The sequence below is a fragment of the Sciurus vulgaris genome (assembly GCF_902686455.1).
Source record: "Sciurus vulgaris genome assembly, chromosome: 14".
NCBI lineage: Eukaryota > Metazoa > Chordata > Mammalia > Rodentia > Sciuridae > Sciurus > Sciurus vulgaris.
Window position 1 is genome coordinate 59741677 of NC_136475.1, and position 21018 is coordinate 59762694.

Here is a 21018-nt window from a genome sequence, read left to right on the forward strand (position 1 = left end):
CTCCAAGAACAAAGTGGGGCTTGGGAGAGTCCCTGCCAACCAGCAAGATCTGGACGCAGTGGGGTGCGGAGGGTACCTGGGCAGGGTCAGGGGGACTGGGAGGGCAAAGACCAAGGCCTGAAGTGGGGATGTGCTGTCCCAGGGCCAGGCACAGGGACCCCCCAGGACAGGATGGGGGAGGAAGGAGAGGCGTGAGCTCTTCCCAGCCTGCCCCTGCCCCCCCTCAGTCTGTGATCACCTGACTCTCAGGGGGAGGCCCAGGATGCCAGGGACACATCGAGCCACATAGGTCTCCCAGACTCCTCAAACTCCACGGCTCTGGGAAAGACTCCACCAGGGTGAGTGACGGAGTCAACTCACACAGCTTTCAAGGGTGTGATTTTTACCTCCCTGAAAGGGGGAGGGTCATTCCGGCTAAATTACCTTCCTAGAGACTAATCCTCAACATAGAAGGAACCCCTTTCAGCAGCTCTGAGCCCTAAAGTAGTGATTCCCCACCAGCCCTGGGATTTGGAGGATTCCACAGATCCATGTCCCCTATTTTTATTTTTTTTAATTGTGGTACTGGGGATTGAACCTAGGGGCTCTCTACTACTCAGCTACACCCTAGTTCTTTTTATTTTTTATTTTGAGGCACAGTCTTGTCAAGTTGCCTTGGTTGGCCTGGAATTTTGTGTTCCTCCTACTTCAGCCTCTCACACAGCTGGGATTAGAGGTGTGGGCCACTGGGCCCCACTGATCTATGTCCCTCACTCTTTGAAGGCTCCTGATGACTCTCCACCTCTTAATTGATTCATTAAACATGATCTGACTTGGAAGCCTTAAAAAGCAAGGGCCTGAAAACACCTACTTTCTGAAGTAGCTCCTCCTTCCTTCAAAGGTCTGCTCCACCTGATGAGCAACCTGGCTGCCCTGAAAATGGCCAGCAGCCCAGGCACACCATTCTTAGCTATGTTCTGTGCTGACTGATGGCCGACTGCATTGGCCTCTGGGCCTCGGCTTCTCTCTGCTGTGGACCACCTCCAGTTCCTTCCAGATGCTCCCCAGACATAAATTCATGACCTTGGCAGAACTGAACATAAACCACAGAGACTCTTCATAACCATTCAGGGCAGAAGACCTTCCAGAATGGCCCTTGTGTGGAACAAAGGTAGGTCCCCAGCAGGTATGGCCTTGCTCTCGTCTGCCACTTCTACTCAGTGAGATCCTCAAGTACTTGAAGATCTCCCCCTGCTGAGGGAGGTTAGCCTTGCTTTGTGGGCAAGGCCTTCTCCCAGGGGCAGAAAGACTTTGTCTCTGCTACAGAGAACCACGTGTCCTAGGCCCAGGCTGAAGCAGGGAGATCAACGAGAATCAGAAGCCCAGGGCTAAAACCCCCTTTGAAGGCAAACATAGAATTCCTTTGGGAAAAACCTGCAAATATCTGTTTCCTTCCTCTCTTCCTGAGACAAACAAAACCACCCATGTCTTCTACCCTCCTAAGGTCAAATGTAAGCTGCCCACTAACTGGAGACCAAGGACTGTACACAGGACATGAAGTGAGAACAGAGGTGCTCACGGGACAACGATGAGGGGAAATGCTGAATGTCAACCCAGCTTAGCTGAGGAGGAACTGACCTTTGGCAAGGATCCCATGCTGCCCGTGATTACACCTGGCTTAACACTTCCCTCAGCCACATGGCCGGCAAGTTCATCCCATGGCTGGTGTCCTCCTCAGGCGCTGTGGCAGCCAAACATGCTTCATGAACCCAGCAAAGTGATGAACTGTTTGTACTAATACCTTTGATTCCAACCCCCTCGCTGGAGTGTTGGTATTTTAAGCATTCTTTTGATGTACTACAAGTCCGTAATAAGGACAATCAAACACACACACTGGGTTTAAGGCAGAACATTAACAGAAGCCCTAAAACTCTGATCCCTTCTGCCCAGTGGAATGCGCCATGAAAAATTTGTTACCAGCAATGAAAAATAGGTGAGGCAGGTCAGGTAGATGAGAGAAGTGCCCTAGAGGTTCAGCCTCAGCCTGAACTGGATCCAGGCAAGGTCTGCCTCGCTAATGCCTAGTTATCAGCTCAAGCATTTTTCCAAAACAGTCTAGGTTTCCTGGGGCAGATGACTTTGGCGGTTCATTTGTTTACCCCAAGCGAGCTCAGGCTTGTGGAGAGGGCCATATTGTTCCCCTGCTGGGAAGTGCCTTCTGGGACTATGACACATCTTCCCCCAGGACTTTCCAAGTCCCCTAGGACCAGGGCTGGGCCAGCTGAAATCCCAGGAGGACCTACTCTGACCGACTGGGGTGTGGGCGGTGGGAGAATTCGGTTTTGCTCTTTGTGGAGCAGGAAGAGAATCCATTTGCTCCTTTGCTGATCTAGGTATGGTGTGGGCCTTCATAGCCAGCCTGGCAGGCTTCCAGGGCTGGGCGGGAGCAATGACTGACAGGTTGGTTATTGGAAAGCTCCCATCATTAGCCCAGGAACTTTGTTTGGTTGCTATGGTGACCTTCACTACAAGGGTCTGACTAAAGCACAAAGAATCTGTTACCTAAAACCATTGCCTGACAGTGCCATGGCTTCAGGAAGGACGCTTATCAGTGACCCGTTCCCCTTGACCCCATATCCATGCTCCTCCCTGGTCAGGCGCCCAGCTGCCTCCCCCACCCCAAAAAAGAAGAAAGGCATCTCCAGGGTTTGCAGGAACTTCTCACATTCCAAACAGGGAGACTGCTGCCCTCTGAAGGCCTGGGCCGCCTGGCTGGTGGTCAGGGACAGAAGGGCCAGCACATGTGTCCAGGGCTTAGTCGGAAGCCCGCAGGATTTCAGGAAGCCGCCCAGGGTGTCTGGTTCCCATCGTGCCAGGTTCACACTGTCCCTGAGGGGCCATCAGTCTCTGCCTCATCACGTTCCTGCCTTTTTAAACCTGAGCTCAACTAACTAAAGGTCATCCCGCAGCATGGAAATTAAGATCCTCTTTGCTTTGCTTTCTAATCCCTGAATTCAGAAGGATTTTCTAAAGTTTGACTCTACGAAAGCTGGGTTTTGCTCTGGAGTCTTGATGCTGCCTGTATGGGAGCGGGGACATTATAGCACTCTTCCCGGAGCTGGCCTCCTGGCCTCTGCTCAGGGCCCAGTTCCATTGGGCACCTCCTTCCTCCAACTCCTGGTCCCTGCACCCACTGCTGCTCTCAGGTCCCATACACCAGTGTGACTCTGGGGGCAGCCCCTCCACCCTCCACCGTGCCACCTTGGACATGGCTATCCATCAGTTACATGACTTCCTTTAGTCTGAGTCTCACAGCAGACCTCAGAAGCACAGGAAGCCAGGACAGATGTTGTCTGACTTTTCAAGGAGAAGTTGCTGCAGGTGGCACAGACAAGCAGCAGACCTTGCTCAAGGGCAGGGATCTCACTATGGCTCTCACACAGGTGTAAGCTCACGTGGGTGTATCTACCCACTGGCTTCCTCCCCTGCACCAGGCTTCTCTCTAACAATGACAGGCAAAACACACACGGTACTTCTTCCCTCCCTGGGGCAGGCCCTAGCGTCTGCTGCTCTGATGGCCTCTGCAGGAAAGACAAGTTCTAGGAGGTAGCAGTCACCAGACAGCTGTGCCAGTGTTTGGTGGAAGAGAGACCCTCATAAGCCTGTGAGTGTCCCCTGAAAACAGACTTTGTTGGTGACAGTGAGGTCAGGGCCAAGGAGTTTCGTTTGTGTTGTTTTGCTGAGTGATATTTGCTGGACCAGTTGTTTAATTAACTGTCTTGGCAACAGCTGGAGCCACTAGGCTTGTTCCCAGTGCAGGGAGCAGCTGGAGAAGGACTCAGTGTCACTCCAAGAGCAATGACATTTTGCAGATCCCTGACCCGTAATGGACTCAATGACATTTCCTGCTAATCCCTGGGTTTCTGTACTCTGGGGTTTCATCTGTGAGGAATAGATTGACTTATTTGCAAAATGACATGATCATACCTTATGGTCACTCAGCAGAGCTGGGAGGAAGACAGCTTCCCCCATATGTAAATGTGTACAATACACGTATATATATATATATTATATATATATATTTATATATTATATATATTTATATTATATATATATATTTTTAATATAAATATATATATTTATATATTATATATATTTATATTATATATATATTTTTAATATAAATATATATATATATATATTTTTTTTTTTTCCTTAAAATAGGAGAGGTTTATTCTCTCACAGTTCTGGAGGCCAGAAGGCCCTATAGCTTTTTCCAGTTAATTTTTTTTCCCCAGTGCTAGGTTTGGAACCCAGGGCCTCACCCATGACAACAACAAGCACTTGCTCTACTACTGAGCTTCGCCCCCAGCACATTTTGTACCCTTTAAGAACTAGCTCAGGTGAAAACATCTCCTCATGGTCTGGGAAGTGAGGGGCTCAGGGTGGTTCAAGATAAAAACTGCTTCTCTTCCTCTGCTGACCGCTGGGTGAGCAGATGGGGAGAGGCAGGGGGCTACTGGGGGCAGCACTTGCTAGTTCCCAAAAGCTCTGCAGCACACCACTTTGCAGTGACAGGGAACAAAACAGCACACAGGGCCTCAGCCCTCAGAGCTCCTGACGCCCCTCCAGTTAGTCCTCTGTGCGGGTGAGTTGTTCCCACAGCAGAGGCTGCCCCCTTAAGGCTCCTGCCTGCACAAGCGGGGACACTCATGCTGTGCAGGGGAAGCCCTGGGCTTAAGGCTGCACACTGACAGGCAGCCACCTGCACCAGGGCTTCTCCATCTTCCTGGGGTGAGGCCCTTCTGAGGACCTGATGAAAGCCCTCTCCCCACATGCACGCAGGCACGGCCCTCATTCATGTCCCCCAGAAGGCACCAGGCTCAGGGCCAGGACCCTCTGCCCATGAAGACACTCAGAGTGAGGGGGCATGTCCTGGGGGGAGGAAGCGGGCACGGCTGGGGAAGGGCAGCAGCAGGGGCTCACACACTGCCACGAGGGAGAGCAGCCTTCCCGGCGCAGCCCCAGAGCTCAGGAAGGCAGAGGAGGAGAGGCAGGAGGCATCTACCTGAGGTGGGCCAGGGAAGCTGAGGGGGAGCTGGAGGGATGGCCCCCAACATTGGACAGACCCCATGCCCTGCTGTACCTCACACAGCTTGAACTTTTCAGACTTTCAGCACAGGGAGGGGGTCAGCCTCCACATGACAGGGCGCGGGGGGTGCCTGCTGGAACACTCAGTCAGAAGTTAGGAAGACACACTGAGCCACACAAAGCCACCTGCAGGAATGGAAAGGCCCCCTTAGCGGGAACTAGGGGAGCAAGACAGGGTACCGGGGGCGCTATGAGTCTTCATGTGCCTCCGTCAGAGCAGCTCTGCCCCATCTGCTTTATATCCTCAGTTTCCATGTGAGACTTATTTGGAAAAAGGACTTGCTGATAAAATAACACTTGCCCCAAGCCCTACCCAGCATCTGTGGCCCACATTCAGCCCCAGCCCCAGGGGTCAGTGAGGAGTCCCTTCTCCTTTCTCACCCTAAGATTCTATTTTTTGTTTATTTGGTTTGTTTTTGTTTTGGTACTGGGGATTGAACTCAGGGCCTTGCAAAAGATACTCAAATACTCTGCCACTGAACTACATTCTCAGCCCTTTCTGTTTATTTTATTTTGAGACAGTCTTGCTAAGTTGCCAAGGCTGGCCTTGAACTTGTGATCTTCCTGCTTCAGCCTCCTGAGTTGCTGGGATTACAGGTGTGTGACACCACACTGCCCCCACCCCTATCCCCCAGAGGATTCTAAATCTTTCTTCTTGGCCATTTCTGTCTCCACTGAGGCCTAACTGTCCAGAGTAAATGCACGCACACAGACATACTCATGCTCACGCGGTACGTACACCCACGTGCAGGCACATGGATCACAAGCACACTCAGGTATGCACACCAGCCACAGTGAGTCAGGGCCGGGCAGACAGGTGTGAGGATGGAGCTGGAAAGAGCAAGGTACCAGCACTAGCAGTGGAGAACCTTGGTCTTTGTGTAATTTCATTATATATAACAATAACAAGAAATGTTAACAGCCTGTATCGCTGTGTAATATTTGCTATTACCGAGATAAGGTATCTAATCCCTTGTCCAAACATTTTTACCTGTGTTTTAGAATCCCCTAAGTGACCTGCCTTATAAAGTGAAGTGATTGGGATTTTAATAGTTTCTGAAAGGCTGGGTCAAGGCTCAGAATCAGGGCCATCCCTTGAACACAAGGATGGGCTTTGTTGAGATGGCGCACACTCTACTCACACCTGGCTGCGAGCAGCTGGGATCCGCCTGGGTACTGCAGGTGGGGGTGGATCTGGATAAGGGTAGGCAGGGCAAGGCTCCAGGCTCCTGGGACTGTGGGTCAGGTTAATTGGCAGGGCAAGGCCAGCCCTGGGCCTCACTCACGGCGGTCCCCTCCTCAGCAAGGCACACTGCGATGCCTGGATTTAGGGAACCCTATCATGCCCGAGGCACCTTTCTTTAGCCCTGGTGAGGAGGACCACATCCACAGTAGTCCTCAGCACCCTGGCAGAGGCCACAGGTGAAATCACCTGGCATTCTCTGGAGGAGGCCAGGAAGCCCAAGCATGACCCCTGTGGTCAGCCCTGTTTCTGATGGGACAGAGGTGGAAGCCCAGGTATTCCTGTGAGAAAAACTCCCCAGGCTGGGACACTGCAGCTTCCCTCATTGCCCACCACCACTGAGCTACCCACCAATTTTCCCTAATTCTCCATGAACCTGCTGACATTGCCAGCATGAGTCACAGTGGCCAGGGTGACCAGGAGCCCAGCTTCCTACTGGCTCTCTACAGTGGGAGAGGGTCAGGTTGGTTCTAAATGGCCTTCCTTCAGTTCCCAAGGTGGAACAGGGTGGGATCAGGGTGCTTGGGGCCCCTCACTCTGGAATTACAGGATTCAGAAAAACAAAGCCTGCCGTACCCAGTGTCACCTGTCCCTGAGGGGAGGAAGGCAGAAATCGAAAGATGTCTTCCCTCTGGTTTCCCCAAACAGAGCAGCCAGCCTCCTGCCTCGGCTGGCCTGGTGCAGCTCTCATTCCCACGTTCTGGTTTGGTGGTAGTAGTTCCTCTGTGTCACAGGGAGGTAGGAAGGTCTAGTCCTGCCCCACCCACCACTGCCTAGACCAAGTGAAACTTGAACTCTGCTCCAAGAAGCAGGGCATCTGGTTGGGGCAGTAAACAGAGGAGCGGTACCACCTTGGACAACCACTTCCTCTCAAGTGCCAGCGAAGAGGAGGCAGTCAGCCTCCTTGAAGGCAGGGGAATGGCTCCTTTGGCCTCTGCCAGCTCAGCCAATGTTAGAATCCCATCCTTGGCTGGCTACATCAGGGTCATGATGAAGTCACACACTGTGGAGCCCTGAGGAGGCTCGTGCAGAGTGGGGGGTGGAAGTACCTGAGCAGTGCACCTGTGCTCCAACGCCCCTCTTCTGTGTGTCCACAGCCCCTGCTGCCGCCTCCCCCCAGCTCACTAGTCCCCGCATGGCACCCCAGAGCAGAGCACTGGGGTCACTCACCACCCTACACCCCTTGTCTCTCCATCCAGGTAGCATGCATGCAATAGGCGCTTACTCCGTGTGTATGGTTGGCAACATGACAAGGTGCGGTGTGTCCAGGTGCCTGTGCCAGGGCCAGTCAGCCACCCACCAGACAGTCCCTAGGGAACTCACTTGAAGTTCTCGGGGTACTCGGTGATGGCCATGTTGATGACATCCAGGGCGTGCTGGTGGTGCTTCTGGGCAGAAAAGAGCAGTGCCAGCAGGTGAAGCGCGTTGGCATCGTCCCTGCACGCCATCAGGGCCTCCTGCAGCTGCTCCATAGCACTAGAGATCTGCCAAAGGTCACAGCCAGCTTAGGGACCTGCCCCAGGGCTCTGGGGCCAGGAGCCAGCCAAGAAGTGAGCAAGTCCTGGGACTTGGGGGTTGTACTACAAGAAAATATACCCCCTGGTTAGCCTAGCAAGGAGGGGCCTGCTGTCCCTGTGGAGAGTAGAGAGAAGCAGGTTCATATACAGCATGAAGGATTTGGGTAGATACCTGGAAGCACTTCCTCAGTGGAAGGTGTAGGAGTTCTATAAAGAGGCAGCCTGACCTCATGCAGAAGTCCTTTCCTAAAGTCCTGTCAACAGGGGTCAGTGGAAGGAAAGGGGGTATTCCAGGCAGGAGGTGCAGCTGACCAAAGGTAAGGAGACAGCAGAGGGTAGTGTCAGGACAGGGGGAGACTGCTCTTTAATGGGGGCAGTGCAGGGCCTGGCCAGATTCTGGTCTTGTTTTTTGTTTTACGACTCAATAAATGATTATTAAGCCTGGTTCTCTGCAGAAGTAAGACTGGACAGGTAGGATGAGGCCAGGTCACACAGGGTCAAGAAAGACACATGTGGAGGGTCTGGGAGGCCCCTGGCAGAAGTCTCCATGAGTGCCGTGAACTCGGCCCGTGCTCTTCTGGAGGAGAGCAGAGGGACGGAGGACCACCGTGTTTCCCAGCTGGTGAAAATTCAACTTGAACTCTGTTTTGCTTCCCTTCTTGGAGTTCTATGTGAAACAGGTCAGGCCCTGGTGGCTCTGGGAGCCCTACTGGTGAGCCCAGTGGGGAAGGGCACCTTCTATTGTCCCAGCTGCGTGGGACCCTAACACCCTACCTAGCTGCTGAGAGGACTAGTGATTTGCAGCTGTGGTCATGCCCTGGCTGCAAGCAGCAGCAGGGTGGTGGGCTCAACTTCCCAGCATACCTCAGAGGAAGTGTGCAGGGCTAACACCACATGCCCGCCTGCCACTGCCCTGCCGGACGGCTCCCTGCTCCTCGCTGGGCTTGAGGAGGATGTGGTGGTTCAGGGAACTCCCCTCTCCTGAAGAAATCCTTCTCAGCACAACACTCCCCAGGATGGGTTCCAAGATTCATCTGCATGCTCATCTCCTCCATCCCATTCTACCTCTTAGCATCTGCGCCCATCTGCTGCTCATCCAGGGAGCAAAACTCCTCCCAACCCCACCCACGTAGCCCGGGTGTGCACCCTTGGCAGGGGCTGGGCAAAGTTTCCACAAACATCAAGGAATTCTGGCAGTCACCAACGTAAACAGTCTTCTTCAAAAGATGCCCCTCATCCTGGTGCCTGCGGCCACTCCCTGATCAGTTCCATGTGACCTGTGGGCGGGGGCAGCCTGCGGCCGCTCCACCATCTCCTTCTTCTCACCAAACACAGGCGGAGCCTATTGTTCCGGTCCTGCCCGGGAGAGCACCATCTGAATCCATTGATCACACCCTTGAGGGCTTGTTGGGGGTGTTGCAGAAAGGGTGGTATTTGTGAATTTGGAAAAAAAAAAGGGGGGGGGGTGTGGTTCTAGTCTTAGCCCTGGAGCTCCAGTCTCTGAATTCAGTTTCCTTATTTGCAAGTTAGGCACAGGAGCTAACTGCAAATGAAAATGCAGGTTTATCTTCTACCCCTCGATCTTTTCAAATGCCCTCACCTTGAGAGGTTCAGCACTGTGCAGCTATTTAGCAGCAGGGCTGGGGCTCCCACAGGCTGCTAAGCCTCTGCTGGATGAGCAAGAGGCCTATACTCGAGCTCTTTCCAGGTCAAGGCCAGCTAGAATGGATCAGGGTTGCAGCAGGTCCCAGCTAACCACTATCTCCTCCTCACCTCCGGATTGTTGGCACCTTCAACCTAGCCTGTTCCCCAGAATGGACAAGCCTCCTCCACCCCACACTGCTGCTTCACCCAGCTGCACTCTTAGCACGAGGCCCCCTTCCCCCTTGAAATGCCCTTCTCCTTCCTGCCCTTCCTCTCTGTCATGGATGCTGTCACCAGGTGGACAGAGAGAACCTTTCAGCAGGTGGGAGGGTGGAGGGCTAGGAAGTCCTGGCCCTGCTACAGCGCTCTAGCTACGGGCCTAGAGCCGACTGGGTCCTCTTCTCTGAAACCGTTCATGCAGTGCTGGGGAACACAACCTCACAGGTAAATACCCCTCCTACTCAGATGCTCCCAGGAGCAAGAGCTTGGCTCTGGAGTCAAGGTGGGGGGGCATGCAATCAGCTCTGCCACTGCCCAGCTGGCACCTAGGGTAAGTGGGAGTCACCTTTCTGAGTGGCAGTTCCTCTGCTGCAAAATGAGGGTAATGGTCATACCCATAGCAGTGACTGTGGAGATGAGACACTGGACAGGGAAGGTCCTGCAGAGCACTGAAGAGTGAGCTTTTTGAAAGTGAGTGTTCCTCTCTAACCCTCCTCCTCCAGGCCCTGGCAGCTGAGGAACTGGTAAGATTCTTCCTCCTAGTCACGGGCACATACATGCTCCTTCATGCCCTCAGCCCTGGGAATGACAGCCCAGTTGCTCAGGAGAAAATGGTTTTGACAGAAGGATGCACAGAGGGAGACAGGACTCAGTGACAATAGCTCCTGCGAATGACTGTCCACATCAGGGTTCCTTCCCACTGGAACCTCTTGAGTCTTTTTTTTTAAGTTCAGTGTGGAGGATTGAACTCAGGGCCTGCTGCGGGCTAAGTCTACCTACCACTAAGTTACACACCCAGCCCACGAGTAGCTTCTTCGTCGTTTTTTTTTTTTTTTTTTTTTTGAGTCTTGCTCTTTACCAAACCTCAGACACCGGTTTCTCATGTTCCCTGTGGGGTCCCAAGTCTTCCAGGCTTTCCCACTGGTCTCCATCCTAGCCTCTGTGCAGGCCATGGGCACCAGTGCCAGGCCCAGAGTTCTCTCACAGGGACCTTACTTTGGGGACAGGTCAAGAAGACTATAAGAAGGAAGGAAGCTAAGATCACTGTGGCTACCAGTTTGGCTTATCTGTGCCTCCCCAAGGCTGTTTCTGTGGTGGTAATTCTGCCACAACACACCCCATTACCCTGGGTTAGGCACCCAAGTCCCTAACCATCAGTGTCAGGGCAACAAGATATGCTCTGGGCAGGATGGGATGGCTCCAAGCCTCAGAGAATCAGGGGTGGGGGTGAGGGCTCTAGCTTAGAGTCCACTTAGAGACCCTCAAACTCCCGAGGCTGATGAGACTTGGAGTCCCCAGGGACTGGGCACCAGGCTCCTATGGCCTGGCTGGCCATCTCTCTCAAAGGATGAGCCCTATTCATCGGAGTGGGATGAATAATTAAAGAGATTAAAAAATGCATCACCAAAGGTTTATCATTAACTTGATTGGCAAGAAAAGCACCAGGTTCTTTTACAGATGGCTAAAAATAAAGCAGTCTCAGGTATCTTTCCATCTGTGTTTCTGGAAGCAGAGTGATACTCCTGGAGAGAGGCACAGAGGGATCCAGTACCTGGTTCAGGGCCTGGAAGTCAGGAGTGTGGGCACAGCGTGGAGGTGGCGGAGGGATGGAGTGAGTCATGGGGGAGGGGATGGTGCAAGAGGAAGAGAGAAAAGCAGTGGACGACAGCAGGAATGACGGCAGGCCAACGGCGAGAAAACGGTTGAGACAGAAGGACAGAGAAAGGGAGACAGAGGACTCAGAGTGACAGCAATAAGTCACTAGACCCAAGAGGAGGGTCCAAGCATGGAGTGAGAAGAAAGGGGTCCCAACGATGAGAACCACCATGCAATGATGAGAGGATCCAGGCCAAAGTGGGCTCCAGGAGAGGGTGATGCAGATGGACAGTGCAGAACCCCCTGCCCTGGAGTCAGGAGAAAAGCTCACTCAACTCCTGATGTGCAGGCACAACACCAGGACCAGCCTTCGGCCAGGAATGAGGTGCCAGTGCCCATTCCAGATGGCCCAGGGATTTTCCTAACTGGCTCAGGGTGGGCTTTGTATTAGAGACCTGAGTCCAGTGTTCCAGCAGTCTGGAGCTCAGCCTGCTTCCCAGAGGCACAGGAGACACAGGCTTGTCCGCAGTGCTGAGTGTCAGTGGGTGTGAGGGTCACTATGTAGTGGCCCTGCTTTGGAGGTCACCAGAGCACCAGTCTGCAGGCTGCAGTGTGCATGAGGGCAAGAGAGATTCTGAAGGGCATGGGGTGGGGACGTGCCCAGACAGCCAGTGTCCTCTTGACAGCTTACAGCTCAGCTGCTCAGCTTGGGGCAAGGTAGGTTTCTCCTGGAGAGCTGCAGATGGTGGCAGGGGTCCCAGCATGGTGAGGGTAGTTGACTGACAGGGCCCCAGAAGCCAAGGTCAAGGCTCAGGGAAAGGCTTTGGAGGACACAGAGAGCCCACCTACAAATAGCTCCAGGTGCCACTCTTCCCCCACACTCTCAGGGAAAGGTTGGTGGGAGGCAGGACACAAGCAAATGCTGTTGTGGTCACATATCACCTTCTCAGAAGACTGACATGTTGCAGAGGGAGTGAGGGTAAGGGACGGTCCCTATCTCTTTGCCCCACCTATGGGACACCCACATGTTTCACCCACATTATCTGACTTCATCCTCACTAGGCCTTCCAAGGAGGGGCACAAAGGTGCTCACACAACAGTTAAGGAAGCAGAAGCTTAGAGAGGTCTAGTCACTCGCAGAGGGTCACACAGCTGGTAAACAGAACAGCCAGAAGGGGATCGACAGCCCCCAGGGATCTGGGGCTAGGAATTGTGACAACCCACCTGTCGGACGAGCGCCAGCTGTAGGGAGACGTAAAGGATGACCTGGGGGTCGTCAGGTGCCAGTTCCTGGGCTCTGTGTGGGGAGAGGGAATGACAAGTCAGTCATCAACAAATGAGCAACAGCGTGTGAGCTGGACTCCAGCATGCCAGCCCTGAGCTGGGTGTGGTGGGCAATACGCTGGGGATGGGGGATTCTGCCCGCCCAGCCAGAAGATGATGGCTCAGGCAGAAGGCCCACAGACAGCCCAAGGCAGGGGACAGTTGCTCTGGAGGGCCGGCACCAGCTGAGGCAGGGGTCATCTGTGACGTGGCCCTGAGGTGACAAACCTGAGGGGTGGAAGTAAGGGGTGAGGAGAGAGTGGGTATATCCACACCAAGCAGCCTGGCCTTCCCCTCTGAGCATCGTCAGCTGGCCAGAGCCTCCCCACCTCCCCACAGAAGGACAGAGGCTAACACCTTCTGTTCTCCCAGGGTGGAGGACCTGGAATGGCCTCTCTGGGCAAGAATGAAGAGCTGGTGAGGGAGAGGGGCAAGTCTCCCTTTCCTGGAGCTCCAGGGGGTCCTGGAGCTGCCTCCCTGGGTTGGAGAACAACCTGCCCCAGAGAGGGGCTGGGGTGGCCACGTTCCAACGAAGCCAGCAGAGTTCCAGTGGGGCCCCACCCAGCAATACAGCCACCTCAGTGCTGAGCAGGGAGCAGGACACTTGGGGGCGGCGCAAGGAAGATGCAGGGGAGGCCAGAGCTCAGAGGAGGGTGATGGGTGGGCGGGGCCTGGTGGAGAGGAGGGGGCTGAGCAAGGCGAGGGGGCATGGCCTCTGGGAGAGGCTGCTAGGAAATCTCTGCAAGGGCTGTGGGAAGTCGGAGGGGGAGGCTGGAGGTCTTCACACTCGTGGGGTGGCTGGGGAGAGCCTGAAAGGAGACAAACTCCATTCCCAGCTCCCCACTACACGTGGGACACGGTGACGAGATGTTTCTTGCTTCATGTCATGTGATTATCGCAGCAGTAGGGTGCTATTATTCCATTTTAGAGCCCTGGGCCGCAGCGGCTGGGCCTGGTGGCTGCCGTAGTCCCAGCTCCTAGCTGACCACAGGGGTCCACCAGTACTGAAGGCCAGAGGCCTGGAGCTGAGGGCAGGGCTCGCTGTTTGCCCGACCTCCAAGGCCTGACCCTGCCTGCTGTGTCACCCCTCAGAGTTTTAGTTTCCTCATCCATAAAGTGGGAAGAGGGTGAACACCTCAGAGGTAAACATGGAGGGAAAGGATGGGAAAGAATGCCATCGAAGAGCCTCCGTGGCCAGCAGACGTCTCCTCACCTCTCCAGCGTCTGCAGTGCCTTCCGGTGCAATTCGTCTTTCTTGGACTTCAGGGTGGCTGCAGGAGACAGATGGACTCTGAGACATCAGGTGCCTCAAAGGCCAGCAGCTCTGGCGGATGCTCTCTGCCGCCCTGGCCTCCTAGCACATTTCTTGGCATGTAGGCTTTTTTGACTCAATTGGCTTCCTGCCCCCTGGACCAACTCAACTCTCTCAAAGGCCCAAGCCTTGAAAAAGGTCACTGCCTGTGGTGGGCAGGGAAGCTGCTGACTGAGCCCAAGCTGAGCACTCTTCTGCTGAACTACATCCGACTCTAGACACGGCAGGGCAGTGTTCTGAGTTTTGGTGACGTGAGCACCTGGAGAGCTTTTCCACGACTGTGTACAGGCCCCACCCCAGGGTCTGAGCCCCAGTGGGGAGGACCAGGCAATGAGAGCCAGCAGAGCTCCCTGCCTAGAAAGCTTCAGGAGTGGCCCCTGCTAGGACAGGGTCAAAGGCAAGGAGGCTCTTTTGATCAGAGCCCACTGTGACCAAGGGACAGTACTCCCTTTCTAGACCATGCAGGGGTCTCACAGAGGCCTGGAGACATCTCAACTAGTGCTGGCTCTGCACTAGGCTCTTGCAGACAGCTTCTTCTCCTCTTTGGACAAGTCAGGCTATGCAGGCCTGGTGCAGCAGGCTTCTTGTGCACAGTCCTATTCCTGGGGACTGGCACTTGGGGGAGGTAGGTGAAGGTAGATCCCAGTCCAGGTTAGGCCTGGGGAGGGGTCTATCACTCCCTTCCCCTCAGACTGCAAGGATACAGGCAGGTAGCTGCCTGATCAATGTGGGGAAGGTCAGGACTGGGGAGAGAACACCAGGCCTGGGCAGCAAGGAGTGGAACCCATCAATTAAATGTGAGTATTTATGAAGCACCTGTTGTATGCCCAGCACCATGCCATGTGACAGGGTATTTAAAAGACCTCGGAGGATCACAGTGGTCTGTGAGAACCAGAATGAAGGCCCTGTGGGGGGCTGACACTGGGCACCACAGACAGGAAGTACCAGGAGCTCCACACAGATCAGACTGGGCTTGACCGGAGCTGGGGCAGGGCCTAGAAGGTGGGAAGAACTGGGCGCGTGAGAAGAGCTGGGCGTGGCGGCGGGCTGCATGAGGGTGGAAATGGAACAGAGAGGTGTGTATTTATGTGTGTGTGTGTGTGTGTGTGTGTGTGTGTGTGTGTGTGAGAGAGAGAGAGCAAGAAAGAAAGAGAGAGAGAGAGAGAGAACGGGGCTGGTGGGGAGTGGCAGGGTGGGGGTGTGGGGGTACTAGTGGGACAAGACACCTTGGAGGCAGTTAGGAAGCCTGAGGCATCCTCTTGAGGGCACTCACCGTCAGTGGCCTGCAGGCTGTAGGTGAGACCCAGGGCCAGGTAGCCCTTGGGGAGGAACTCCCCAGCTTCCTCTCCGAGGCTGACCACCGCCATGGCAAAATGCTCGGCCTCCTCCAGCTGTGAAGAGGAGAGGCAGAGGTCACTGGAGAGGGCTCTGGACATGGCAGGCAACACAGAGTCACAAGCCTGGGACACTGCTGTGCAGACAAGAGCAGCGATTTCTCACACATGGGCCACATGACCAGAGGTCATGTGGCTTGTCTGGGTCATGCAAGCATTGAGCAGAAGAACTGGCTGTTTTCTCTACCTGAGAGTGACTCCCTGGACCTATTCTCCCTCCAAGAGGCCTTGTGCTAAAGGTCACAGGACACCACCTCTCCCTGCCAGAAGCTTCCCCAGTTCCAGAGATTTAGCTCCCCAAAGCTTGCTCTGCTGAGAGCAGGAACCTAAGGCAGGCCCTTTTTGCTGCTTCCTTGCCTGTGTGGCCTCTGAGGGGCCTGTATCTGCGCTTGCCCTGCTCAGCAGACATAGGGGAGCCGGGGCTGACATGCTGGACATGCAGCCCCACAGAGCAGGCAGGCTGCCATCAGGCTAAGTCCAGGGCCTGCTCCATCTCTGAGCAGGGGAAAAAGGCCTGGGGCTGTGTTTGTCCTGGGAGCAGGGGGACAGTTCTAGTTGGAAAAGGACCAACTGGCAGGGGTCACACATACACACTCCACTGTGCCCACACAGAACGTGAAGACAGGGTCTATGGGACACTCTGGGGCACACACCACAGAGGCCGGCTGAGGAGGCCGGGCACAGCACAGCCAGGGGTCACCACAGGCCCACTCTTGCCCACAGGCCTCCAGGAAACACTTCCTCCCTCCCACAGCAGAGTGTCTGTGTTCCTGTCTCTGAGAACATCAGCTTCCAGAGAGGGCAGAGATGCTCCTCCATGCCTGAGATCCACGCCAGCCCATAGCAAGGGGCAGAATATACCACACCCCAACCCTCTGGTGCCACCGAGGTCAACATCTCCTAACCACAAGTGTCTCCAGCTGAGGACTCGCAAAGTCAGTCAACTGGGAGACAAGATTCACACTTAGGCTGGTTTTGGCACCAAAGCCCTACCCTGCCCCTATCCCTGCTCAGGTTCAGCTCTGTATCCTGTGGCTTAACCACTGGCCACATCTGGTGGAGTCTTCTCTCCCTAGAGTTTGGAATTGAGATCCTGAGACAGAGACAGTTAGCCATGGGGAGATGAGTGGGGCACAGTTGTGGTAAGGTATGGGCAAAATGAAAACCCAAACCAAACCAAAACGAAAAACCCTGAGGGAACAGAGGATCCAATGTGCAGAGGAAAGAGATAAAATTCACAAGGCTGCCAAGTACCATGTCCCTATAAGGCTGACACCATTGTGATTTCTACTGCCACACCACAAAATGGGCTTTCTGCATGTAGCGCTTATAAAGGAAAATATAATTAATTCTATTAAGGAAGACGATACACAATTCAACAGCATGCAGCAGCCGTAGGTGCTCTAACTAGCTAGCCAAAGGGTAGAATGCTGTCACAGCAAGAACGAAAAAGAAAATGCTTTATAATGCTCGATTCCCTCATCTAACAAGAGCGGGGTCCTGAATCGTGGACGCTGACTCTGCCACCTTCGCTCCGTCGTGCTAGAGTTCTGCTCAACCCCAAGCCAGCTCACTCAAATCAGCTCTCTGTAAAGAGGCAGAGCAGCCTGGTGACAAGGACAAAGGAATGGGGCCATGCTGTCAGGATTCGAGTCCTGGAGTGGTCATTTCCTCTTGCTATGCCTCAGTCCCCTCTTCTGTATAATGAAGATAACAACAGTGTCACCCAGGGAACTGCTGGGAGGACTAAATGGATCACATGGTAATGCTCAGGGCAACGTGTGACCAGATATCAAAGACAATTTGGTAATAGTAAAATTCATTGCTTTGTAGGTGTGTGTTGCTAGGGATCGAACCCAGAGCCTCTTACATGCTAGGCAAGCACTCTCCTATGAGCTACATCCCCAGGCCAGTATTATTCTCACACACACACACACACACACACACACACACACACGATCTCACTGACAAATTAGGAAGTGGCATCAAAGGCCCTCTGAAATCCATAGAGGGGACACTACTGTCTGCCTTTTGTCTCTTGGCCTGGCCCTTAGTCAGGGGAGTGACCACACAAGAACAAGCTGGTGACTCTGCAGCCCTGCTCAGTCTGCTCTGCCAGGTTGTTCAAGCTCTCTGACCCATCCATGGTCCAGGACACACATTCCCATATCCACCAGACCCAGCCAGTGGCACAAGCCTCACCCACTCCAGAGGTTATGCACTGGAATATTTCCCATCCTATCCTGATAGTCTATTATTGTTATTATTATTATTAATATTATTTTTGGCACTGGGGATTGAACTGAGGGGCACTTGACCACCGAGCCACATCCCCAGTCCTGTTTTGTATTTTATTTGAGACAGGGTCTCACTGAGTTGCTTAGCGCCTTGCAGTTGCTAGAGGCTGGCTTTGAACTCACGATCCTTCTGTCTCAGCCTCCCAAGTTGCTGGGATTCTATTTTAATTTCTTAAGTGTTCTATTCCACAGCCCATGAACGGGTCTCAACCTGCAATCTGCAAATGCTGTTCAACCCGATGGTGCCAGCTGCCAGGTGCCTGAGCTTCTGCCACCTGCCCTTGTCTTCTCTGTTTGGTGCCTCAGGTGTTCTTCCTAAACTCCAGACACTTCCTCCCACAGCCTCCGAAGTTAACAACTGGCAGCTCTGTGGGGCCACTGCTTCTGTGACAGCTCAGGTGTGGCTCTGGGCCCTCCCTGCTGGTCATGATACTTCTGGGTGAGGAGTCTCCAGCGTTCTTGCCAACCTTCCTCCCATGATGCAATACTTTCGTACCCAGAACAGCCACATAACCTTGTCAAAAAACCCTGGAGAAGGTCCTCCTATGGTTCTACAGAGACTGAAGCCCCCTGGGGCACGTCAGGGCACCAAGACCACCTGGTGGAACAGCTGGAGGTTCTGAGGCACAGGGAGCTTGTGTGGCCTAGGCTCAGAAAGAGCAAAACTGTGTTTCCAACCCAGGATCCCTGCCCTAAGGTTGCCCTCTGTAGCTTTTCATTTTTCTCCTCTCTGACACTTTGGAAAAAGAATGAACTGAAGGGTATAATGCTTTGATACTCTGCTTTACATGAGTAAAGGAAAAGTTCCCTGTGATCTTGCGAGTTCTGTCTCCAGTGCTCCTTGCCGACTGCCCTGCTCTTCCTGGCTGACTTCTCTCTGCAGCAGGCCAAAGCGGTTTCACCCTGGGATTCTTCCTTCTTCCTCTCTTCCTGGGGACTAGACAAAGCCCACTCCTGAGCCTGAGGGGATCTGAATAAAGAGACCTCGTTTCTCCTTTGTTCCTTCCCACAGGGCCCGGAACCTACTCGCTGCTCTGTGGAAAATCCACTTTTTCCTTCCTGAGAGGAGTAGACGCGTTCTCATTTCTCTAAGGTGGTGGCAGAAGAGCTGGTGCTCTTTTCTCCTACCTCATAAACACTCATCTGTCTTCCTGGCTCTGCCCACCCCTAAATTTGAAAAACGAAGGTGCATCCTTTCTGAGTGCCTGCTATTTTGAAGGGGCTAGAACAGCCGTGCTGAGCATTTACCAGGTCCCAGCAACACGCTAAGCGCAGACATGCTTCATCTCCTCTCAGGTTCACAGCTCCATTACAGTGAATGTGACTGTTCCCAGATTATAGGTGAGAAAACGGAGGCACTGGGAATTACTGCCTCAAAGTCGCAAGCTGGGAGTGTGGGTAGGTGTGGACTTGAAAACCCCAGCCTCTCTCCTCCAGTCCATGCAATTCCCACCCACGGCCCCTCAGGGGATGGGTGCCCCCGTGGGAGATGCATCACACACCTTCCTGAGGTGTGCACGCCTGCGTTCCACTCTACAATCTCCTCTGCTGTCTCCGTGTGACACATGCCACTCACGCACACCCTGTCCTCTTTGCCTCCTACGAAGGTTTTGATTTTTAAAATTACCTGGATTTTAAATCACTGTGTTTGGAGGGATACTAAAAAATATCTACTCTCCTTTTTTCCTCCTGTTCTAAAAGTGGGGACCCTGGAAAGATGCTGACCGTGCCCAGGCAGGGGGTTGCCAGGCAGGCCTCTCACCCACCTAGGTGCCCTCAGGCTGAGGGGGATGGGGGTGTCCTCCCTGCAAACCCCCACCCTGTCACAAAGTCTCTGGTCAGCCAGCAACCAGCACAGGACCAAGCAAGTCCTCTGCTGGCCCCCACCTGGGGGCAGCCTTGCTCCCAGACCTGGCTTGGGGCATCCCACGCTGGCTCTAGACATGAGGACAGGATGTGGGGACAGCAGGTGCTCCGCCCCTTGGGCATGTGGCCACTCAGGCTGGTTTTGCCTAGCACAATTTGTTTTTCTAATGTCCCAGTTTCAGCCTCCCTTCCTGCAACCCAGGCCAAATGGTCCACCCCCAGATTTCTGTCCCCTGCTCTTAGGGCTTGGCTGGGAGATGGCTGAGCCTGCTGGGGGCTGACGTGAGCTAGAAGAGCCATGAAGGAAGGAGCTGGAGGGGGTGTCAGTCACCTCTCAGGATGCATGCTGTCTCATGCAACTAGGCCCCCGCCTGCCATCAGGCCCATGCTCCACGCTATAGCCTCGGGAACAGAGAACACCAGGCTGCCCATCTCCTGGCCCCCTGGGAGAACAGGCTGCCCTTGGCCACCCAACAGCCTGCTCCCTGCCTTGTGCCAACCAGGGCAGCAAGAACTAGCCAGAGGGCAGAAGAAACCACTGAGCCAAATGTAGAACGCCCACCTGGGCCCTGCCTGGCTAGCAACGCCACCATTTGTATAATTTTCTGCAGGGACAGGGGGTCAGAGTGCAAAACATGGTAAGTGAAAAAGATCCCCATCTAATAGGGAAGACAAGGGCCATACAAGGCAGAATTCCTTGTGAAGAGACAGCTGTGCTCATGGGCAAGGAGGGTCCACCCACTGAACTGTGGGAGGCGTTTCAGAGAAGTGAGAGAGACAGTTCTGCTCCAAGAAACACAGGATCACAACGCAGAGCAGTCTGTGTCCAAGGCAGGTGCAAGCAAGGCTTCAGGGGATGTTAAGGAGGTGGTTTCCAGACCAGGGAAGCTGCCAGCAGTCCACCCCTGGCCCACCAGCAGGGTCTTGCGCTGGCTAGGCCTGATTTAAACTCCGGTTCCAACCCGCCCCAACACTCAACAGGCTCAGCCCAGGTTAAACAGCTCTCCCTTCTTTCTCCCTGATCCAAAGACAAGTCTGTGTGTTTAAGCTTCCTTTTGGGCTTTTCTATTTATGTTGTCATTGATTACTTTGCTCCTAACTCATCTGATTTCAATTTGGACTGATTTGATCCTAATTTTATTACCATGTAATCTGAATGCACATAATTACTGTAATTATGCTGTAGAGGGAAACAGCTCCTCCGTGGTGGGAAGACCTAAATTTAGGGCTTCCTGGCAAGGGTGCCGTTGGCTGGGTGGACCACAGCTCCCTTAGAGCTGGCAGCAGCCTTAGGGAGCACAGATGCCCTCCCCCGTCCCACCCTCAGAGACACGGGTATTCTGGGCTTCCTCTCAGGGATGTTTGAGGTCCCTCTTAGAAGCCCTGGAACAATTAGGGGTCTGAGTTGGCCGTCAGGAGCCCACTGGCTCTGCACCCTCTCACCTTCCAGCTCCTGCTACTCTCTGCTGCAGGTACT

At 53.9% G+C, this 21018-nt stretch overlaps 1 protein-coding gene across 1 annotated transcript in view; it reads right to left on the minus strand.

Annotated features, from left to right (window-relative positions):
- Window positions 1-21018, minus strand: part of TTC7A (tetratricopeptide repeat domain 7A) — a 115957-nt gene that overhangs the window by 32429 nt on the left and 62510 nt on the right. Inside the window, exons 12-15 of the mRNA XM_079111622.1 lie at window positions 15258-15375; window positions 13886-13943; window positions 12574-12646; window positions 7697-7857 (exon numbers count right to left, since the gene is read on the minus strand). Of these exons, the coding sequence (XP_078967748.1) occupies window positions 7697-7857; window positions 12574-12646; window positions 13886-13943; window positions 15258-15375 (410 nt within the window). The remainder of the gene's footprint in view (window positions 1-7696; window positions 7858-12573; window positions 12647-13885; window positions 13944-15257; window positions 15376-21018) is intronic.